The sequence below is a fragment of the Vulpes lagopus genome, chromosome 20, assembly GCF_018345385.1.
Source record: "Vulpes lagopus strain Blue_001 chromosome 20, ASM1834538v1, whole genome shotgun sequence".
In the NCBI taxonomy this organism is placed as follows: Eukaryota; Metazoa; Chordata; class Mammalia; order Carnivora; family Canidae; genus Vulpes; species Vulpes lagopus.
In genome coordinates this window covers 3,170,855-3,193,043 of record NC_054843.1, presented here as the reverse complement: position 1 = coordinate 3,193,043, position 22,189 = coordinate 3,170,855, and the positions used below count along the sequence as shown (strand labels likewise).

Genomic DNA, 22,189 nt, shown 5'->3' with positions numbered 1-22,189 from the left:
TATCCGTCAGCCAGGCACCCTGCAAGCCGCCCACTCCTGCGGGCCTCGGCTTTGTGCTCTGCGATCACCCCACTCCTGAACCCCCGGGCCCGCCTGAAAGTGCCATGCTGCCGTCACTCTGTCCCTAGGTGGGAAGTCCCCTCACGCTCTGCTCTGGAAAACCGCAGTAAAAATCAAACAATAAAACCCAGGCCTTGACCCACAGGGGCGCCCACCCGGAGCAGGATGGCAACCACTGATCGTGGGGCTCTGAGTGGCCGGCGTGTCCTCCCTGGGAACCCCCTTCTTCACCCCAAAACGCTAGGCCAATGGCAGGATAGGCAATCCCTCTACCAGACAAAGGGAAATGCCCAGAATCCTCCGGGCTGGGCTAAGTCTAAAGTCAGTTGCCAAATTTGAATTTCAAACGAAACCCACAGCCTCAAGGGCCGTGGTGGCTTCCTTCTAGTTCCAACTCAGCTGCGCAGACCACAAGTCCCACTGAGGCACCGGGGAGACAGTGGGGTCCCCTAGGCTCCACCTGGAGTGGGCCGACCCTAGCCAATCAGGGGAAGTGCAAGTAAGATGCCAGTAGAACCCAAAGGCAACTTCAAGCGTCCACGTGGGTGAAGACAAGGGGCGGTCTCTGCCTGCCCTGGCTGCAGGTCCCGGTGTGATCCACGCGGCCGCCCAGCCGGCACTTCCACGGCCAGGTCCGTGCCTTGGGGACCTAGACAAAGATCGCGATTCCCGTGCTATGAAATCGGGCAAAAAGAAACCAATTTAAGTGTCTGACAGTGGAATGGATGAGTAAGATACCTCGCACACGGGGGAGGAGCTCGCAGGGCCCTTGGAAGGGTCACTCGGACTCCCTTAGCCGGGTGCCCACCCATCAGCATGGATAAATCTGCAGGACCCTGGCGTGGCCCCAGCAATCTGCAGCATGATTTAAGCAATGGCTAATGGTTTATATAAAACACGCGCCAAGTGTCATCTATGGGTCAGTTGCTTAAGTTTCTGGGAGAAACCGGTCACCCTCCAGCAACAGCATTTGTGACAGTCAGAGATTCCTTTCTGGCTTGTCGGGGCTCATCGGGGAAGGATGGGGAAGGTTGGGGAAGGTTGGGGAAGGATGGGGAAGGATGGGGAAGGATGGGGAAGGAAGGGGAAGGATGGGGAAGGAAGGGGAAGGATGGGGAAGGATGGGGAAGGAAGGGGAAGGATGGGGAAGGATGGGGAAGGAAGGGGAAGGATGGGGAAGGCTGGGGAAGGATGGGGAAGGATGGGGAAGGAAGGGGAAGGATGGGGAAGGAAGGGGAAGGATGGGGAAGGATGGGGAAGGATGGGGAAGGAAGAGGAAGGATGGGGAAGGAGGGGAAGGATGGGGAAGGAAGAGGAAGGATGGGGAAGGATGCATCTACGGGGAGGGAGTGCTCGGGATGAAGGGTCAGAGCGCCCTCTGATGGTGTTTCGCTCTTAGAGCGACTGCCTCCAGCACAGCTCCTACCTCAGGGGCTGCGGAACACGCTAAACTCAGGATTACAACTCGGGTGGGTGGGTGGGTACCCTCCAGTTCCATCCGCGCTGGCAAATCAAACTCCAATTTAAAAAAATACATAAAAAAAAGAATGTGTACAATGCCATTGGTCATTACGGTTTACTGGCACCTATTAAATCTGTTAAAAATCAAACAAACAAAAAAACAAACCAAAAAATAACTCGGACACTTCCCTGCAATCCCAGAAATTCTTCAAAACCATGACTCCCTTCAAAAAAATTTAAAATATTAAAAAATTAAAAAACCATGACTCCCGGTGAACAGATGATAAATAAACCTACTGTCACTTATCTCGTCTCTGCATCTTTCACCTGTTACAAATAACCCTGCCATAAAGCACGTCAGATGTGCCGCGTTACTTGTTTTCGCCTTTGGAGAAATTTCTGGAAGCGGAATTGTCGGTTCCGATGGGAAGGGTATCCGAAAGCTCTTGGCGCCTCCTGGCAATTTGCTTTTATACAGACATTGCATGAACCCGCTGCACCTTTGACACGGTTGAGCATAACCTTTTTTTTTTTTTTTTTTCGTTTCAAACACATCGTTTTTATCTGACGGGCGAGAAAATGACGCCTTGTGGTTGTCTTCATTCTTGTTTCTTCCATCAGTGAGAATGAGCTTGAATTTGAGGTCGTGTAACATTACTCCTTGCCCTTAAAATAACCTTCTGAAAACAGAGGAAAATATGTAATAGCTACCTATGTTTTGTCTACGTTTTGGGTTTTTAGGGTTTTTTTTTTTTTGAGTTTTGACTTTTACGCTCAGTTTGAAGTCAGATAAAATGAAGTGTGAGTGTTTTCTACACATTTTTTTCAACTTTGGGGCGCCTGGGTGGCCCAGATGGGTAAGCGTCTGCCTTCGGTTCAGGTCGTGATCTCAGGGTCCTAGGCTCGAGCCCCACATTGGGCTCCCAGCTCGGCGGGGAGTCTGCTGCTCCTTCTCTGTCTGCTTCTCCCCCTGCTTGGGCTCTTTCTGTCTCTCTCTTTCAAATGAATAAATAAAATCTTTTAAAAAAATTTTTTTCCACCACTACTGAGATAGGTGGCTCCCCAGAGATGGTCTGAAGACCAGGTCACCTTCTCTCACTGTCTTTGTCTTTGGCCCGGAATCACACTAACGTGGGGCAGAGCCTCGGGAGGACGGGGTGGAGGGGGACCCAGCGCTGCTCCACGGCCACACTGGCCCCAGCCCGCTGAGCGTTGCCGAGAGGGGCCGGCAGTGACTTTGTGCAGCGTGGCCCCCGCCCGTGCACAGCGCGGCCTCTTCTGCTCGCTGCCCTCTCCACGCGGGACGGCCCTGCCGTCGGGGCACCGGCTGAAAGCGGCCTGTTCTCTTGCAGGCTGCGCTGTCATCGCAATGACCCTTCTCTGGACGATCCCATCCCCCAGGAGTACGCTCTTTTCCTCTGCCCCACGGGGCCCCTGCTGGAGAAACTCGAAGAGTTCTGGAGAGACAGCAAGCGCCAGTGCGCCAAGAACCGGGCTCACGAGGTCTTCCCGCACATCACGCTCTGTGACTTCTTCACGGTGAGTCGGGCCCGCGAGCCCCTAGTGCTCACCGACACGCCGCCGGAGGCACTTCCCTGTGATGTCCAGCGACGCTGGATGTGACCCAGGGGAGCCACGTGATCGGTTGTCACCGGGGTGGGAGGTGGGGGCTGCAGTTGTCACACCAGCGGGCCTCCTGGTGTGGGACACCCTTCACGTTTCTCCTCGTCCTCAGCTGGGCGACTCCTATGCATCCCTCAGAGCCCCGCTCACTTATCCCCCCCCTCCGGTTGTCTCCCCCGCTGCCCTCTGCGCTCCCACCACCCACCTGTTTGCTAGTATCTCTGGTGGCACTGTCCATGGCTCCGCCTGTGTGTCTGGTGCCGCCCTGCGCCCCTCACGAGACTGAATCCCTCCCGAGAAGGTAGATGCTTCCCTCGCTTCCGTACCCTCAGACTAGCACAGGGCCTCAGAGCAGGTATCTTGGAACCGTGGGCTGGATGAGCCGGAGAACTTTCACTGCTGGCCCGTCTCGGATGCAGGACTTTCCCTGCTTCAGGAACCGGCCCTGACTCAGAAAACGGTCCAACAGGCAGCCTCACGGGGGTCCTAGGAGGGCAAGAGGGACCTGGGCCTGGCTCAGAGGAGAAGACACAGGCACAAGAGGGAGGGAGGCGGGGAGGGACGGGCTGCCACTTCCTCTGTGGCTCCCCACCAGAGGAACCAGGGGAGGACACACCCTGGCCTGCCCCCCTCTGCTGTCCCCAGGCTCTTAGGGTTCCGCCCGATTCAGGAATCCCACGGGGCCCAAGGACGAGTCAGTCCCAGGCTCCACAGCGTGCATGGGAAGGGGCCGCAAGCCTCTGCACAGGCTGTTCCCAGCAGACACAACCCCCCCCCCCGGGAGCTGGGGGGACGCGGTCCCAAGGCACAGAGCTTTTCGGTGCCAAAACCAGGAAAATCCCGAGCAAACTGGGGTGAGCTGGTCACTGTCCAGCAACAGCACTTGTGCTGGTCAGACTCCTTTCTGGCTTGTCCTGGGAGCTCATCAGGGGAAGAAGGCAGCCAAAGCCTGCGATGAAAACAGCCTCAGAAACGGGCGTGCTTCATTGCGGCAGCCGGGGGCGGGGGGGGGGGGGGCACCCGGGCCTCCAGCTCCTCTTCTCACGCCCCCGGGGCTGCACCCAGCACCCGGCACCCACATGTCCACACAGACACGACTTAGATACGTGCACACACACCCTCCCCTTCCCACGTCGGCCGTCCCACTAACCCCCTGCCCACGTCCAACGCCGCCTCGCCTGGCCGGGCGCCCTTCCTGGCAGGTGGGTGCCAGAGGGACTGGGTCTCTGCCCTTGATGCTGCAGAAGGAAAACGTTCAGCCTCCACGGGCGGACGTCCCACCGCAGCTCTGCTTCAGTCCGACTCGGTGCTTCCAGACCACGTACCTGCGGCCGCGAGATCACAGCGTGGACACTCAGGTTCAAGGTTATACCCTCCACGCATCATGCACTTTCCCAGGCCCCGCAAGGGCCTCAGAGATGCAATAGGCGGATGAAGGAATGTAAAACTGCATATGAAAACTAGAAGACGGTTGACTCCTCAGAGGATGAAAGGAGCCGTGGGAAATTCAGAGGGAGCCAACGTCCGGGAGCAGGGCTGGGGCTGATTTCCTGCCAGGGTGGGGGTGGGGGGTGGGAGGGGACGGGGCTGGGGTTCACTGTGGCTTCATGTGAGTCTTCCACATGGAGGAAGGTCTCCAAGCCCAGGAAGTGGCTTGGACAGAGCTGGCACTGAGGCTGAGCGGGTGTAGACAGAACTCTGCAGGTGACCGGGGGCACACCTGCCGCTTTGGGATGGGGGGTGGCATGGCAGGGACACAGCGTTAGGTAGAGTGGTCAGGCCGAAATGTGTGCAGTGAATTGGGGGGCAGCGGGGAGACCAGGTGGGAGCCTACATTGGTGGTTCACGCTCTCCCAAGGAGCAGACCCCGAGGTGGAGTTAGACATGTGACCCCAGGTGCAATCGCAAGAGATTTATTTGGGGAGAAGCACCTGTGAAGGATGGAGAAGGACAGGGAGCCTGGGGGCACCGAGTCACCTCCATGGAAACCAGCATCAGGGGCCGTGACGGGCTTGGCCACTGTGGGAGTGTGGCCGGACGTGGGGGGCTTCGGCCACTGCCCCTCTCGCCGTGAGCTCTGAGCACTGCATGCCCGTGGTTCAGGGAAACCTCCAGAGGCCACATGATGCCACATGTGGGTTGACGACAGCTGTGGGTTGACTCGACATGACACAGAGGGACGGGAGCTAGCGAGGGTGACAAGAGACTTCCAGCCTAGACACTTAAAGGATATTCCATTCCAAAAGGAATTTGACGTGAATGTCTAAGAAACTGAGCACCACGGGATCCCTGGGTGGCTCAGAGGTTTGGCGCCTGCCTTTGGCCCAGGGAGTGACCCCGGGGTCCCGGGATCGAGTCCCGCATCGGGCTCCCTGCATGGAGCCTGCTTCTCCCTCTGCCTGTGTCTCTGCCTCTCTCTCTCTCTCTCTCTCTGTGTCTATCATGAATAAATAAATAAAATCTTAAAAATAAAAAAAAAGAAAAAGAAAGAAAGAAACTGAGCACCGGGTGTGGAACAAATCTCCATGACCCCAAACAGTTGGATGAGATAAGTCATATTCCAGCATCGTGACCCAAAACAGGCCTAGTTGGCTGCCTGGTTTCTTACCAACTACGCTAACCGTCACACGTCCTCTGTCTCTCTTCTCCCTCAGTGTGAAGACCACAAGGTGGAATGTCTGTATGAGGCCCTAAAGAAAGCTGGGGACAGGATCCTGGGTTCCTTCCCCCCGACGGTCCCTCTGGTCCTCTACTCTTCCATCAGCTATCTAGGCTTCTTCGTGAGCGACAGCCCTGCGGACGTCATCCGGGAATTCGCCATGATGTTCGCCACGGAAGCATCTGTCTTAGCAGGTGGGTGGCGGCCCTGGCCAGGTGTACACGAGGAGCACGGTTAATAGGGACCGATCACTCTGTCCGGGGCCGTGCTTGCTCCTGGGGCAGAAGGCCAGCTGCAGGGAAGGGGTGCAAGCTGCTCCTCGCTTGCACACACGCGCCACGGTCGGGGACGATTCCACCCCCACCGCTCCCTTTGCAGCCAGCTCCTCGGACGTGGCCTTAGTCTGAGGCTGAACAGTTCAGCCGGAGCTAAACCTAATGAGCCGGGACGGCCCTCAAAAGGAACGCAGACTCTGAGACCCCCTGAGACCCCGTGGACACCTTTTCCCTAAGTGGGAATACCTTTGTCTCCATCAGTGTGGTTTTTGCAAACATTTGGCACGTTCCAGCTGCCTGGGCAACTGTCCCTCCAGAGGCTTCGAGCGGCCACATGAAGACGGTGGATTGCAGGCTGGTGCCCATGTTGGGGGATCGGGGCCGCCCCCAGCCCCACGCCCACCTTGGGCAGATCCCCTCCCGGGGCCAGCGCTGTGTGGAAAACGCAAGTCCTAGGTGGTTGTTGCTAATGTTTAGGGAGGAGCGAGTCTTTTCTCCTTCACCTCTTGGGGAAGGACGGTCTAGATTCACTGGGAGCATCTGCATCCCTCCCATCCCCCCTGGACCTGCACTGGTGGGGAGTCGGGCTCCGGCGGGGCCCACAGGAGGGACCTCAGAGGACGAGCGCTCCTCCCGAGTCTCTGGTCAGCTCTAGGGCTTCCTCCGGCCGCATCGGCCCCTGGAGTCGCTCCTGTCTCTCTGCACGGTGGCGAGGGCTCTGGGCCTTCAAACAACACCGCCTGCTTCTGTGGAGCTCCCCGTCGGTCCTGGCACACGGAGGTGCTCAGTGTCCTGACCCCTGGTTTCAGATGTGCCTGGACGCAGATCTGGCCACGTGATGAGGTCTCCGCGTCCTGGATTTCCACTTGGAGCCTGGCCTCTGGACTCTGGGGTCCTATTTGCTGCATGATTATCAGCTTACCCTGAGCCTTTGCAGATTGGCGTCCTTTATAGAAACAAGAGTCAAGTGATGGTTCTTTGACCTCCTTGCCTCCAGAGGACAGCGCGGTCTCATCCAGCCCTGCCCTGTGGCCCCAGAACAGGCACAGCACCTCTCTCATGCTTTGCAACCCCCCCAAAATAAAAATGGGTCTCGCATGCCCTATTCTTAAAATGAAGACACTGAGGCCAGCGAAGAGTAAGTAGCATGCCGGCCAGAGGTCACTGTCATGGGGTGGAAGAGTCCCCTGAAATTCCTGTCCACCCAGAACCTTAGAAAAAGACTTTATTTGGGAAAAGAGTCTCTTCCAGACATGATTAGTTAAAAGACATGATTAGTTAAAATGTGGCCAGATGGGAGTTGGGCGGGCGCTACATTCAGTGACTGGGGTCCCTCTGAGAGAGGAGAGGACACCCAGAGGCACGGGGAGGAGGCCATGGGAGGAGGGCAGCAGAGATGTGGGGATGTGGCCACGAGGCAAGGAGCACCAGGAGCCCTGGGAGCCCGACACGGCAGGAAGGACCCTGCCCAGAGGCTTCAGAGGGAGGCCGGCCCAGCCCACCCCTGGATTTCAGAGGTCTGGCCTCCAGGCTGAGAGAGAATGCATTTCTGCTGGTTCAAGTCCCCCTTGTCCGTGGCCATTTGTGAAAAGAGACCCAGAAAAGAGACAGTGTCCCCTAAGCAGTGGTCGGAGCTGGAACAGGGGTCCAGTCCTGTCTCATTCGGTCCCCCTGGGGTCCTGGCCGACCAGCCCTGCGCTCCAACAGAGTGGCTGAGATGTGGGGTGCCTTGCCTTGCCCTGGGCCCGACCCCGAGGGTTGGGGAGGGGCCCATGGGCTTCAGCGTGTCCTGGGCCCCTCTCAGGACAAAGTGTGTCCCCCTCTGTCCCCACCCAGTGGAACGCCCCCGTAGACAGGGGCTGCGGAGGGCAGACGAGGGCCCATTCAGAAGTGGTGTGTGGTTCACTGATCACACCGATGACAATTAGCATGGGTCTTTCCCAGGCCACGCTGACTCACGTGGCAAGGCCGTCCTCCCCCCCGCGGTGCTGAAACACCTAAGAAAGGAATTTCCGCACCACCCACACACCATCGCAACTTCGCCTTCTCCCCTCTACAGTTTCTTAGTTGCTGCTAAAAGGCTCGTGTAGGGGAGACACCAGGTGGGTCCAGGAAGCAATGGCAACATCGTGATGTTTTCCAGGGGAGAACACATCCTACCTGCTGGTGTGTGCTGCCCCCGGGAGAGGTGGCAGGTAGCTAGTATTGACTAAACGACGCGAATTAAGGGAATGGCTTCGATGCAGCCCCAGCAGGTGGCTGTCACTGTCTCCAAGCTGTTACTGTCAAAACGAAAGCTGAGTCAGATTGAGATGCTCCCAAGGTCACCGTTCCAGAAGGAGCAGAGGAGGCCTATGTGATACCACAGTCTGGGTGCTCCTGTCCATCGCCACCTCCCCGGAACATAAACTCCTTTGTGGCCCAGTTGAAAGCAGATCCTGGCTGACGCCAGGGCCCTGGAATGAGGACTGGGAGGGCCGGGGCCACCAGGGCAGAGGCCACCCAAAAAGACCAGGGTTGGCCACTCCGAGGGCTTCCTGCTTCACCAAAGTGAGCAAAATACTAGCGATCCTGTCATGTTTGACACAGTTGAGCGGCCTCTGGTGCTTTCTTCCTGAGATTGTGGCTGAACCCAAACCCACTGATGGAGAGGGCCTGACTCTGCGTGGCTGACTCTGAGGGCTGAGAGATGTGCACACCCCGGGGAATGAAGGAGAAGCTGTCCACTGCGTCCACTTTAACCAACTGTTTGGGCAACTAGCTTGCCAATCGATAGGCTCCAAACACCCCAACCCATATCTCTACCCCTCCTCTTCCCTACTCCTTGTAAAATCTGCAGTACCCCACCATCTCCCTTATAAGCTGAACTCAGGAGATGGTGCAGTCTGGAGGGCGTCCTGGCCTTACCAACAAAGCCCCGGTGCCCAGGGGGAAGGAGAGGGCAGAGGCAGGAGGCACCATGCAGAAAGGCCTTGCCCCACCACTCCGGGCTGTGGGGCTGTCCTAGGAGCAGTGCTAGGGGTGTGGGTAAGAGCCCCCTTCAACCCTGTGTTCCCCGGACTTCACAGACTGCACCGTGAAGCCTTGCACCAAGCAGCTGCACCTGACCCTGGCCCACAAGTTCTACCCCCACCACCAGAGGACCCTGGAGCAGCTGGCCAGAGCCATCCACCCGAGCCACAGCTGCCAGTGGACTGCCGCACTTTACTCCCGAGACATGCGCTTCGTGCACTACCAGGTGAGCAAACCCGGGCCTGGGAGCCTCAGCTAGAGCCGCCTCCCCATGGGAACCAATGGTTGCCCACCCGACAGAGAGCTTACCCCCAGGAGCCCTCCTCTGGAGGCATTTCAGGAAAACGAAGACCATTTATGGTTGGTTTTTTTTTTTAATTTTTATTTATTTATGATAGTCACACACAGAGAGAGAGAGAGAGGCAGAGACACAGGCAGAGGGAGAAGCAGGCTCCATGCACCGGGAGCCCGACGTGGGATTCGATCTCGGGTCTCCAGGATCGTGCCCTGGGCCAAAGGCAGGCGCCACACAGGGATCCCGTGGTTGGGTTTTTAAAATCATTTTCTCTTCTGTGCAATTTGGAACTCTCGTTCTTTTACATATGAGTGCGGACACACACAAAAAAAATTGAAAAAAGAATGGTAGCAATTCTGGCGATAAAAAACAGACTACTGCAAAAATCTACAAATATATTGTATCGCTGATTAATTCGTTTAAATGATGATTTCAATGAAGCCTTATTGCAGGACGTCCTACATTGATTGGCTTAAATAGAAAGTGTGCCGGGCTCCTTTCAGGCCCACGGAATTAGCATGAATGAATCCACCGTGTTCCATGTTGTATGAGAAATCACGAATAAACTCATGCCAAGGAAGGTGGATGTGAAAGTCTAATTATGCTCTAAGATCTTTCATATAAGAGATAAGTAAATAGTGATAAGAGATAGATAACAGATAGGTAGACACCAGAATTCATTTCCAAACCTATCCCAAGAATCCTGAGCCACGTTCTGGTACCCTCTGTCACCATTTATCACCAAAGGCCGGGACAGTGCCTTGGAGTCTTAGAACTCATCACGGGGGCCTAGAAGCAAGAGGCCCCTGTCATCCTTCTCCTGATACCATCTTTCTCTGCACAAGTCCTTGCTTGAGACAGGAAGACACTTGCCTCTTTTCCAGACCCTCAGGGCCCTCTTCCAGTACAAACCTCAGAACGTGGACGAGCTGACACTAAGTCCCGGTGACTACATCTTCGTGGACCCCACTCAGCAGGAGGAAGCCAGCAAGGGCTGGGTGATTGGGATCTCCCAGCGGACGGGCTGCCGGGGCTTCCTACCCGAGAACTACACAGAGCAAGCCAGCGAGTCTGACACCTGGGTTAAGCACAGGTGAGTGCTGCCTCCAGCGACACCCCAGACATCATTCCCTGAGTTAATGCCCAAGAATGTCCTTCTGAAAACAGGGGTTGCCATATTTGTATGCTTCTAGATCATTCCTTCGTTGGTAAAAATTGCTTTCTCCATGCTGGCGACATTATCCCTGCAGGTATACAGTACATATCTTGGTCAATTCATGGTTTTCTGAGGATGGTGTTCAGAAAACATGAATTACTCTCTTTGTCTTTTGACATCATAATCCTAAAATGACTACAAAAACAACTTCCTCATTATGGACATAAGAGATCATACTCAGAGATCCTAAACTTGGCTTTATTTTCCTCCTGCTCAGTGTGTCAACTGTGAAGTCTATTGCTTTACGCAGACGACCATGAGCTTATCAGCTAAAGCAACGCACATTCAATATCTCCTAGTTTTCATGCATCGGGAGTCTGAGCATGCCTCAGCTTGGGGTCTCCCAGATTTGGGCCAGGGCTAGGGTCTCATCTGAAGCTCGGGGTCCTCTCCTGAGCTCACATGGTGTTGGCAAAACTCATTTCCTAGAAGCTATAGGCCTCCTGGTGGCTTGCTTCTTCACGTTCAACTGGAGAATCTCTTCACTTGAGCATTTTTAGCATCATCTGGAGAGGCTGAGGTTGATTGGAACCATCAGGTATTGGTTCCTTTTGTCCAATTCTCTTCCCTCAATTAATCTCTCTCCTGACATGCGTCACTATGAGCAACGAGAAGAAAACGGGCCACGCTTTTAACACTGTGCTTAGAGATATTCTGTGCTACACGACCAACTTCACTGCTTCTAGCTTCTGCTTTCCACCAACAATTTCACTCAACTTTTCACCACTACATGCTAAAGGTCCCCCAAATTCAGTTAAGGTGTAGCCAGAGAAGTAGAACAGAATAGTAATTTATATATATATATATATGTATAAATGTACATGTATTATTGTATATGTTTTGTACATATATAATATATATTTATACATATATATTTTATAGTTAATACATGAAAATTATGTATTGATAATATAATAGTTTCTATTTATGTCATATTATTTATGTTACGATACATGTATATGTTACGCACCACGTATATACACATCCATTAAAGGATTTATTACAAGGCAGTGCCGTGTGTGACTCTTGGAGTTAGCTCCACAGGGGCAGGCAGGCAAGAAGGGAGGGAGTGAAGGAAACCATGGAAACCACATAACCTCTGGAAACCATGGTGATCGAAGTGCTTGTCTCGGTGTGACAATCAGGACGGACTCCCCAGGCAGACAGGGAGCAGTTGCAGACACAGATGCTACTTGGAACCTCTTAGGGTCAGAGAAGCCCTAAGCCTTTCTTTAAAGACCTTCCAGCGGAATAAGTCAGGCCCACACAAGATAATCTCCCTTTTGATTAACTTAAAGCCAGCGGACCAGGGTCTTTAAGAGCATCTACAAAATCTCTGCACAGCAGCACGCAGCTTAGCGTTTGATGGGATAACTGGGAAAAGGTGCGCGTGTGCTTTCCACCGTGACTTAAACTGTCTGTAAAAGGGATCATGAAATTATGAAATAAGGTATTAGTGAAATAAGTTGTGATACATCCGTATAGAATACTCGCAGTGCTTAAAAATGGTCAAGAGGAAGTATTTTATGTGCTGATTTGAAAAAATCCAAGACAGGTTGCTGAACTGTGTGTAGCACAGAACTATTTGCAGGGAAGGGTGAAGCAGAACACAACTGTCTGCACATGTATGTGTGTGATATGTATTTCTACGCATGCCTGTGCCTAAAAGTTCCCTGGAAAGGAGCATCTCTAGAAACTTCTAACAGAGGTCGCCTGGGGGTTGGGGGAAGGGCCGGGAGAAGGAAGAAGACTTGGGAAGGAGACTTTGCTCTCTACCTCCCGTGATTTGTAAATATTTGAACCATATGTGTGCATTACTTATTCAAAATATAAATTCACCCCATTTTAAATTTAAAGAAAAGAAAGACATTGGGTCAGAGAGAGAGTAAATGGGAGAAGTCAGACAAATCCAGGGCTGGGGTTGCACACGCCATGCATGCCAGGAGATCCCCGCCCTCCCACACCCGATGCAGAAAGGGATACGGTTTCCACCAAACGATCTCAGCCATTCCAGATGCAGTAGACCAGTCATTTGGGAGAAGCACTATTTTGCCAGGGTGGACATGGCCATGGGCCCTGTGGGCTACCTCGAAGTCACACTGGAGCCCCGCGGGACTGCAGAGCTAATCCAATACAGCCCCCGTCCTGGAGAGCGGAGAACACTCTGGCCTGGGAAAGTGGGGAGGCCGGATGGTGTCACACAACTAAGGAAGCACCTGTTTTCCTTGAGAACCAACTCTGTCCATCACCAGGTCTCATCAATGCTTTAAGCAAATTGGGAAATGCTGGTCACGCCCCCACCGCTGTCTGAGTTCCAGGAGGAGCGGGACAGGTCTTCCACTCCCCGCTCAGGATGGGAGAGCCTCACTGCCATGGGCCAATTGGCAAACCCAGATGTTTCTAGAACTACCCAGTGAAGACTCTGTAGAAGACAAGTGTGTGGCCATTATATGTTTTGCTTTGCAATCAGTCAACCACCTGTGACCAACATAACCAATTAAGCCTGACATTTCTGGGACTGTTTTTCCTAAAGACAAGTTTTCCTTATGAATTAATAAACACCAAGAAAAATTGCAACAAAAAGAGAGAAAACTAAGTAGTGGGCTCCCCCGTGGGGTGTCTGACTGGCCATGTTTTGGAAGCACCCCCATCCTCTCTGGAGGAGGACAAGACATGCTGACACACTGTGACGTGTGATTACAGGCCCGATGGCAGATCCCCAGCACTGCTGTCAGACTCCGTCACCCTGGCAAAGTCGCTTAGAACTGCCAAAAGTATACCTGATTAAACACCGAAGTCTATTTAAATTAGAAGATGATCCTTGAATGACTGGACACATCACTAATCTGTTGAGTAGAGGGAAATGTGGTCTGGTGGCACCATCACTAATCTGTTGAGTAGAGGGAAATGTGGTCTGGTGGCACCGTCCAAAGGCTAACTTGTGGACACACAGGTACATACCTCCCCCTGCGTGGGCTGCAGGACTGGTACTTGGCATGTGTCACCTGCTGGCCTTACGGATGTGCCCAAGAACAGATGTGCACTTACCCTGGAGCAGCCCCTACCTGCCAGAGGGCACACCTTTCTAGGTATGAGTTTGCAGCCATGCGGTTCTGCTTGGCCACTGAAACATCCACCGCCCGTCACCAATTCAACTTCAGCCTTCTTGCTGTGGTCCTGGGAGTCTTTGGAATCACTGCACGACAGAATCACACCCCGAAACCTGTTGGTGACCTTGAAGGAGACGAGAGGTGACCAGCTTGATACGAAGGGGGAGTGTCTTCAGGAATCAAAGTGGCTCTCAACGCTCCACATAGAAAATGTACGTCACATAACCCAGAACAAAGAGCGGAGAGGCCGGGAGTGTTAGAGCTTGGAGAACAGTTTGTCTTCTGGCCAAGATGAGAGGATTTTCAGCACCTGAAGCCATATCCACCCAGTAATTTCCAAAACCACAGAGCATGTTGGTGGCAAGTACCTCGGATGTAATAAAGGTGCTATTGTGGGCTGAATTCTATCTGCCTCAGATTCCTGTGTTGAAGTCCTGGCTCCCAGCGCCCCAGAATGGGACAGTAGAGATGGGGTCTTTACAGAGGTGATTAAGGGAGGAGGAGGTCACTAGGGTGGACCTGATGCAATCTGACCCGTGTCTCTATGAGATCAAGACACAGATGCACACAGAGGGGGATGGCATGAGGACAGGGGGAGAGGACGGCATTCCCGGGCCCAGCAGGACCTCGGGAAGAACCAACCCTGTCCACGCCTGGATCCCAGAACTTGGACCCCAGGACGGGGACAATAAATGTCTGTCGTTTCAGCGCCCAGTCTGCAGTGCCCTGTTACGGCTGCCCCAGGAATCTAATAGGGAATGTGGTCCATACAGCCCCATAGGCTGCAGCTATGCCCCTTTTAAAAGCCAGGGAGAGTGTCAACCCATCTACTTCTGTGGTCTGGGTTGACCATTAAGTAGTTCTCCCAAGAGAAGATCAGAAATATTTAAATGCCAAGTTCCTTCCTTTCACCTCTCATTGTAATCTTGATTATATTTCATTCGAAAGACAAGCAAAAAAACAATTTGGTTTTCTCTCCAACTGCAGTCTTCACAGATGTTATTTATAGATAAGGAGGCTCTGCTGTGCACACGTGGGGAGGCACGAGCAGGGTGCAGGCCCCGCCTCATCCTCAGGAAGAGGAAACCCACCGACGTTTCCTTTGTCAATTGGAGACCGTAAATGGGGCCTCTGCGATGGGAGGAGGGAGCTGTCAATGGTTTGGGCATGGATACCTGTGCTCTCCGTCCACTTACGGCCAACTTCAGCCCTCACCTCTGGGGAGCTCGCCTCTGACCCTGAGAGTATGCGAGCAAAGGATCTAGCTCTACATGAGCTAGATCCCGCCAATGGGAGTTTCCAGAACAAAACAGGAGGGCAACAACCTGAAAATAGAAGGTACAACTTGCAGAACTGCACAATTTTGAGAAGTGCGTTTGCCAATTGAAACACCACATGGGCACAAACGGTCCGGGGCGGTGGTGGTGGAAGGCTGGTGGCCGGAGCTGGGGTGCAGGGGAAACGCTCCCAATGAGCTCCGCGCGCCCCCCCACCCCGCTCTGGCTCTGGTCAGGTCTCAGGGTGAACACGTGGGGGCTAGTGGTAGTTGTGGGGGAATGGAGGACATGAGGTCCCTGGGGGGAAATGCAAACATTCACACACGGGCCGAGGGCGCAGAAACACACCGCATTTATGATAGAGGAAGACGAATCATGAATGGTATCAATTCCTCATGAGCCTTCAGGTTTAATGAAATTCCAGAAAAATCTCAATAGGATCATTTGCTGAAACTGTATTGGATGATCAAAAAGTGTATCTGGAAGAATGAATGGGAGAGAAACTCAAGAAACCTTGAAAAGTAAAAAAAGTAACGAGAGGAGCTGGTTACCCTACACATACTAAAAAGCTGTTGTAAACCGATGATACGGTCCTGGCTTGGGAGAAGGAGGGAAAGCAGATCGGATACGAGAGCGGGAGGCCTGGCCTCTTCACACCTGCCGACGCATCAGAGGGAGAGGAAAGGGTATCAATGAGGGGTACTGGGGGTGGCCTCACCTCATATATGGAACTCAACCCAGGAATTAAATGGAAACAGAAAATCATATAAAGTGGAAGGCACTTGAAGTGAATTTATTTCTGATTTCTGGACGGACGAGAGCTTTGAAAGCATAGAAGTGACGGAAGGAGTCTTCTTCAGACACTTGACAGATCGGTCTTTAATAGTGACTATCAAATGCTTAGAATTTAAGGTTTCTGGGTGTTGAAAACCACAAAGTAGCCTACTATTGGAAGAGCAAGAGGAGAATCATGCTCTTCAGAACACAGAGTGACGGACGCCTGGGTGGCTCAGCGGTTGAGCACCTGCCTTTGGCTCAGGTCGTGATCCTGGGGTCCTGGGATCGAGTCCCGCATCAGGGTCCCCGCAGGGAGCCTGCTTCTCCCTCTGCCTGTGTCTCTGCCTCTCTCTCTGGGTTTCTCAGGAATAAATAAATAAAATCTTTAAAGACAAAACAAAATGCAGGAGTGAGGGCAGTGTGCCCTTACCAGTCACCCCGGTGAGTGTGAGCGCATTACCTCCCCGTCCGATCCTCCCACCAGCTACGGCCTGGGAGCTTCTGTGCAACGGTGGATTTGTGAGATGTTTGCACTTCACCAAGACGCCACCTACCGGATTCATCAGTCCCGTCCACTGTGGCAGGTGAAGTCAGAAGGTTGTCCAACCAGCTCCGGCCACCAGGCCGCCCACCTGCAGCCTCGGGCCACGTGCCCCTCTCCCCCATCAGACTGTGCCGCGTGGTCTGAGCTCCTGCCCAGGGCCACGGGCCCACAGTACCTCACAGCCCAGCCCCCGGGCATCCCATGCCCTCCAAGGGCTCCGTGCCAGCACCATCTGCCATTCCTGAGACTTTCCCCCATCGTTCCCACTGGCAACAACAGTTATCTTAAAAACAGAATCAATCACAAACCCTTTATTTCCCTGTCTGGCTACTGCTCCTTTTCTCTGCTCCGATGGTAGATTTTTAAAGATTTTTATGTATTTTTAAATTTTTTCATCATAAGTTAAAAAAAAAAACATTTATTTTTTCCCTTTTTTTTTTTTTTTTTTCAATTTTTATTTATCCATGACAGTCATACAGAGAGAGAGAGAGAGAGAGAGAGGCAGAGACACAGGCAGAGGGAGAAGCAGGCTCCATGCACCGGGAGCCCGACGTGGGATTCGATCCCGGGTCTCCAGGATCGCGCCCTGGGCCAAAGGCAGGCGCCAAACCGCTGCGCCACCCAGGGATCCCTTTTTCCCTTTTTTTTTAATTGGAGTTCAATTTGCCAACATATAGCATAACTCCCAGTGCTCATCCCATCAAGTGCCCACCTCAGTGCCTGTCACCCAGTCACCCCCACCCCCCGCCCACCTCCCTTTCCACCACCTCTTGTTCGTTTCCCAGAGTTAGGAGTCTCTCATGTTCTGTCTCCCTTTCTGATATTTCCCACCCATTTTCTCTCCTTCCCCCTTTATTCCCTTTCACTATTTTTTATATTCCTCAAATGAATGAGACCATATAATGTTTGTCCTTCTCCGACTGACTTATTTCACTCAGCATAATACCCTCCAGTTCCATGCTCATGGATTGGGAAAATTAATATTGTGAAAATGTCAATGTTACCCAGGGCAATTTACACATTTAATGCAATCCCTATCAAAATACCATGGACTTTCTTCAGAGAGTTGGAACAAATCATCGTAAGATTTGTGTGGAATCAGAAAAGACCCCGAATAGCCAGGGGGGTATTAAAAAAGAAAACCATAGCTGGGGGCATCACAATGCCAGATTTCAGGTTGTACTACAAAGCTGTGGTCATCAAGACAGTGTGGTACTGGCACAAAAACAGACACATAGATCAATGGAACAGAATAGAGAACCCAGAAGTGGACCCTCAACTCTATGGTCAACTAATATCCGACAAAGCAGGAAAGACTATCCACTGGAAGAAAGACAGTCTCTTCAATAAATGGTGCTGGGAAAATTGGACATCCACATGCAGAAGAATGAAACTGGACCACTCTCTTTCACCAGACACAAAGATAAACTCAAAATGGATGAAAGATCTAAATGTGAGACAAGATGCCATCAAAATCCTAGAGGAGAACACAGGCAACACCCTTTTTGAACTTGGCCACAGTAACTTCTTGCAAGATACATCCACGAAGGCAAGGGAAACAAGAGCAAAAATGAACTATTGGGACTTCATCAAGATAAGAAGCTTCTGCACAGCAAAGGATACAGTCAACAAAACTCAAAGACAACCTACAGAATGGGAGAAGAGATTTGCAAATGACATATCAGATAAAGGGCTAGTCTCCAAGATCTGTAAAGAACTTCTTAAACTCAGCAGCAAAGAAACAAACAATCCAATCATGAAATGGGCAAAAGACATGAAGAGAAATCTCACAGAGGAAGACATGGACATGGCCAACACGCACATGAGAAAATGCTCTGCATCACTTGCCATCAGGGAAATACAAATCAAAACCACAATGAGATCCCACCTCACACCAGTGAGAATGGGGAACATTAACAAGGCAGGAAACCACAAATGTTGGAGAGGATGTGGAGAAAGGGGAACCCTCCTGCACTGTTGGTGGGAATGTGAACTGGTGCAGCCACTCTGGAAAACTGTGTGGAGGTTCCTCAAAGAGTTAAAAATAGACCTGCCCTACGACCCAGCAATTGCACTGCTGGGGATTTACCCCAAAGATTCAGATGCAATGAAACGTCGGGACACCTGCACCCTGATGTTTATAGCAGCAATGGCCACAATAGCCAAACTGTGGAAGGAGCCTCGGTGTCCATCGACAGATGATGGATAAAGAAGATGTGGTCTCTGTATACGGTGGAACATTCCTCAGCCATTAGAAAAAACAAAAAACCCCCATTTAACCCATCCCTCACCCACCTTCCCTCTGGTGACCAGCAGTTTGTTTTCTGCTGTTAAGAGTCTGTTTCTTGATTTGTTTCTCTCTTTTTCTCTTTGCTTGTTTGTTTTCTAAAATTCCCCACATGAGTGAGGCCATACGGTATTTATCTTTCTCTGACTGACTTATTTCGTTCAGAATAATACTCTGTAGCTCCATCCATGTCGTTGGCAATATTTTGGTCTTTTTTATGCCTGGATAATAGTCCCTTGTATATATAGACCACATCTTCTTTATCTACTCATCCATCGATGGACACTTGGGCCGCTTCCATGTCTCGGCTGTTGTAAATAATGCTGCTATAACCATTGGGGTGCACCGGGCCCCTTTGAATCCGAATTTTTGTATCCTTTGGGTAAATACCGAGCAATGCAATTGTTGGGTCGTTGGGTAGTTCTATTTTTAAGCTTCTGAAGAACCTCCCTACTGTTTTCCAGAGCGGCTGCACCAGCTTGCGTCCCCATCCACGGTGCACGAGGGCTCCCCTTTCTCTACACCCTCATCAACACTTGTTTCTTGTGGTGTGGATTTTAGCCAGTCTGACAGGTGGGACGTGGGATCTCACGGTGGTTTTGACTTGCGTTTCCCAGATGATGAGTGATGCTGAGCAACTCTTCATGTGTCTGTTGGCCATCTGGATGTCTTCTTTGGAGAAACGTCCGTTCACGTCTTCTGCCCATTTTTAACTGGATTATTTGTTTTTTGGGTGTTGGTTACAGATCATTTTGAAGTAGAACTTATAAAGATGATCTCCCCTTTCATGAAATGAATTTCCCCTGGGATACTTAGCCATTTGCTTGTTCCTGGAGGATGTAAGTGACTGTTCCCTCTCCTCCTCTGGCCCCTCTCCCTGTTCCTTCCAGACACACTCACTTGGAGCACCTGCCGTGACCGCCCTCCTGTCCTGGAGTTCATACTACTCTAGTTAGCTATGATCTTTCCCCTCCATCCTCTCCAGGTCCCCTGATTCTGTGCCCACCTCGTGGCATCATTCTTGGTTCATTGGACAGGTGGCAGTTACCTCACCACCTGCAACTCCTTGGGTACTGTTTTCCCCAGCATGCACGAAAGGCACCCCCCTTCCTGTGTGTTTCCCTACATCTTAATGTCTCTTTTCACGGCTCCTTCACTCTTGTATCCCAGCCACATCCATCTTCACGCCTTTGCTATCTTAGAAGGTGAACCTACAAGGATGGTGCACTGGTTTGCCTGGGTTACTGGACCATGTACCCCAGCCGGGGGCTTAAACAACAGACATCTCTTCTCTCAAGGTCTCAGGCTGCAAGTCCAAGATCGGGGTGTGGGCAGGGCTAGTTTCTCCAGAGGCCTCTCCTTGGTGTGTAGACGGACACCTTCCTGGTGCCTTTTCATGGTCTTTCCTTGGGGCCAGGATCCTTGGTGTTTTCTCTGCGCCTCCTACTCTCTTCTTATAAGATTGAATTGGGCCACGCTGCCAGCCTCATCTTACCTTAATTACCTCTTTAAAGACCCTGTTTCCAATAGTCATACTCTGAGGTCCCTGGGGCCAAGACTCTAGATGTCGAGGGGCCATGGTTCAGCCCATAACGAGATTTACTCAGGAGTTGTTATGTGCTGAGCACTGGGCTCTTCGAGCACACTGCTGCGTTTTGTCCCCAACAGTGACCTTCCCTGCCCGTCTCGTCATGTGCATTCCCACGCACACGCATGACCAGATGCAGACGGTTGCTTCCCAATGTCTTGAAGACAACAGCACACTCGTTTCTTCTCCCACAGGACATACACCTTCAGCCTGGCCATGGACCTGATCTCCAGAAAGGACGGTGAGGCCAGCGGCCGGCGAAACGGGGAACTCCACGCTTCACAGATGCCAAGGGGCATTAGCAGCATCCAGGCCTTACAGGTGATGGAATTCTCTGTTTTGCAAGATGAACAAAGGGAAACCACACTTTATGTTAACTCCGTGATAGACTTGGCCCCTCGGGTACAGCCCTAGCCCCGGGTGGCTCGGCAAGAGCCGTGCCCTGCAGTGCTGAGGGCCTGGCCGCGCTGCTCCATCCACCCTGGGCAGAGGGGCAGCCGCCCCACGCTGTGAGCCTCTGCAGGCAGCCTCCTGGGCATCGCAAGAACATGCAGCATGTGCCTGTAACTCGGGGGGTCATGGTGCCAGGACAGGGGCAGGGAAGATGCGGGGACACAGCCCTGCCCAGAATCCTAGACTCCTGCACCAATTCTCTCATGGGCCAGCTGTGTGACCCTGAGGGGGTCGCCTCCCCCAGGGCCCCGAAAGATGGGGGCCTCTCAAGCCAGTGCTCGGAGAGAGGAAGGGGCTGGTACTTGGTAACCCGGAGGGCCAGCCGCCACAGGGCCAGGCTCAGGGGCCCAGCGGGGACACGTGAACCCCGCCACCTGCGAGGGGCACGTCCAGGAGTGAAGCCTCCCCGCAGGGCCTCCACGGAGAAGACGGTCCCTCCCCAGAGGCGAACAGGTGACACGGAATCCCTGGCGCTGTCAGGGTGGTGGGCAGGCTGGCCCTCGGGCTGCTTACCCAGGAACCCCAGGGGGCAGGGCAGCTCCTGCAACTAGCCCCTGGCCACCCGCCACTTCAGGGAAGATGCCTCTTGGACCTGCGTAGTTTCCCCAGCGGCACCTCCACATCTTGCCTCCTCTGCCCCCACATTGAGTTAGGACTTCATCCTTGCCACCCCCAGCTGCATGGGAGATGTCACTCCCCATTTTACAGATCTGGAGACTGAGACTTATGGAGGAGACGAGAAGCTTGTGCAGGGCGCTCAGACACCTAAGCACCCCCGAACTTGGCTGTTGGAGGATTCCATGGGACAAGGCGCCCACAGCAGGCCTGGCCCCCGGTGCTGAGGGTCTGTTCCTGCGCGGAGGGCAGGGCCGTGATGTCGGACGCCCCCCTGTGTCCCCAGCACCTGGCTCCGGGCCTGGTTGGTAAATCTCACTGGACGAATCACAGAATGACCTAATGAAGGCCCTGACGGGGGCTCATGAGCGAATCGCCCTAAATCCAGAGCTCACCCCAAGAAGCCACCAGCCCCTGCGGGGGGGGGGGGGACTTGGTCCAGAAGAGCACTAAGCATAGGATACTGGGTGTTGGGAAGGCCACGGAGCATCCCCATTAGACAGGCCTTCAGTTGGAGGGAACAGCCTGGGCACAGCAGCTGCTGGCCAGGAGCCCAAGACAGACAAAAACGGGGCTCCCCTACGCGGACTGCCCAGACTCTGGAAGGCACGGCGGAGGCTGGGCTTGCCCCCCGTAGTGGGGTTCAGGAGAGCAGGCATAGACTGGGGTGGGGCTCCCTGAGGCTGTGCCCCCCCGCCCCTTTCCAGACGGAGGACAGGAAGCTGGAAGGGAAGGGTCATAGCTCGACCAGAGTCTGAACTTGCTGCAGCTTTAAGTGGGTGAAAGCCTAGCAGACATCTCCCTGCGAGCCGGACCCTCCTCGCCTGGTGTGAGCCCCCTCCTCCATGTGCTAGGAAAATAAAGCTGGCATCCGCTTTGAGACACGGGCGCTAGCAGGCTGAAGAGTGGCCCCAAACATGAAGTCCTACCCAGTCCC

General features: G+C 53.1%; 1 protein-coding gene across 2 annotated transcripts in view; it reads left to right on the top strand.

Annotated features, from left to right (window-relative positions):
• Positions 1-22,189, top strand: part of UBASH3A (ubiquitin associated and SH3 domain containing A) — a 43,924-nt gene that overhangs the window by 2,568 nt on the left and 19,167 nt on the right. For both annotated transcript variants that reach the window (XM_041735083.1, XM_041735084.1), the window contains exons 3-7: positions 2,874-3,060; positions 5,799-5,997; positions 9,147-9,316; positions 10,270-10,478; positions 20,379-20,505. In XM_041735083.1, coding sequence (XP_041591017.1) covers positions 2,874-3,060; positions 5,799-5,997; positions 9,147-9,316; positions 10,270-10,478; positions 20,379-20,505 — 892 coding nt within the window. The remainder of the gene's footprint in view (positions 1-2,873; positions 3,061-5,798; positions 5,998-9,146; positions 9,317-10,269; positions 10,479-20,378; positions 20,506-22,189) is intronic.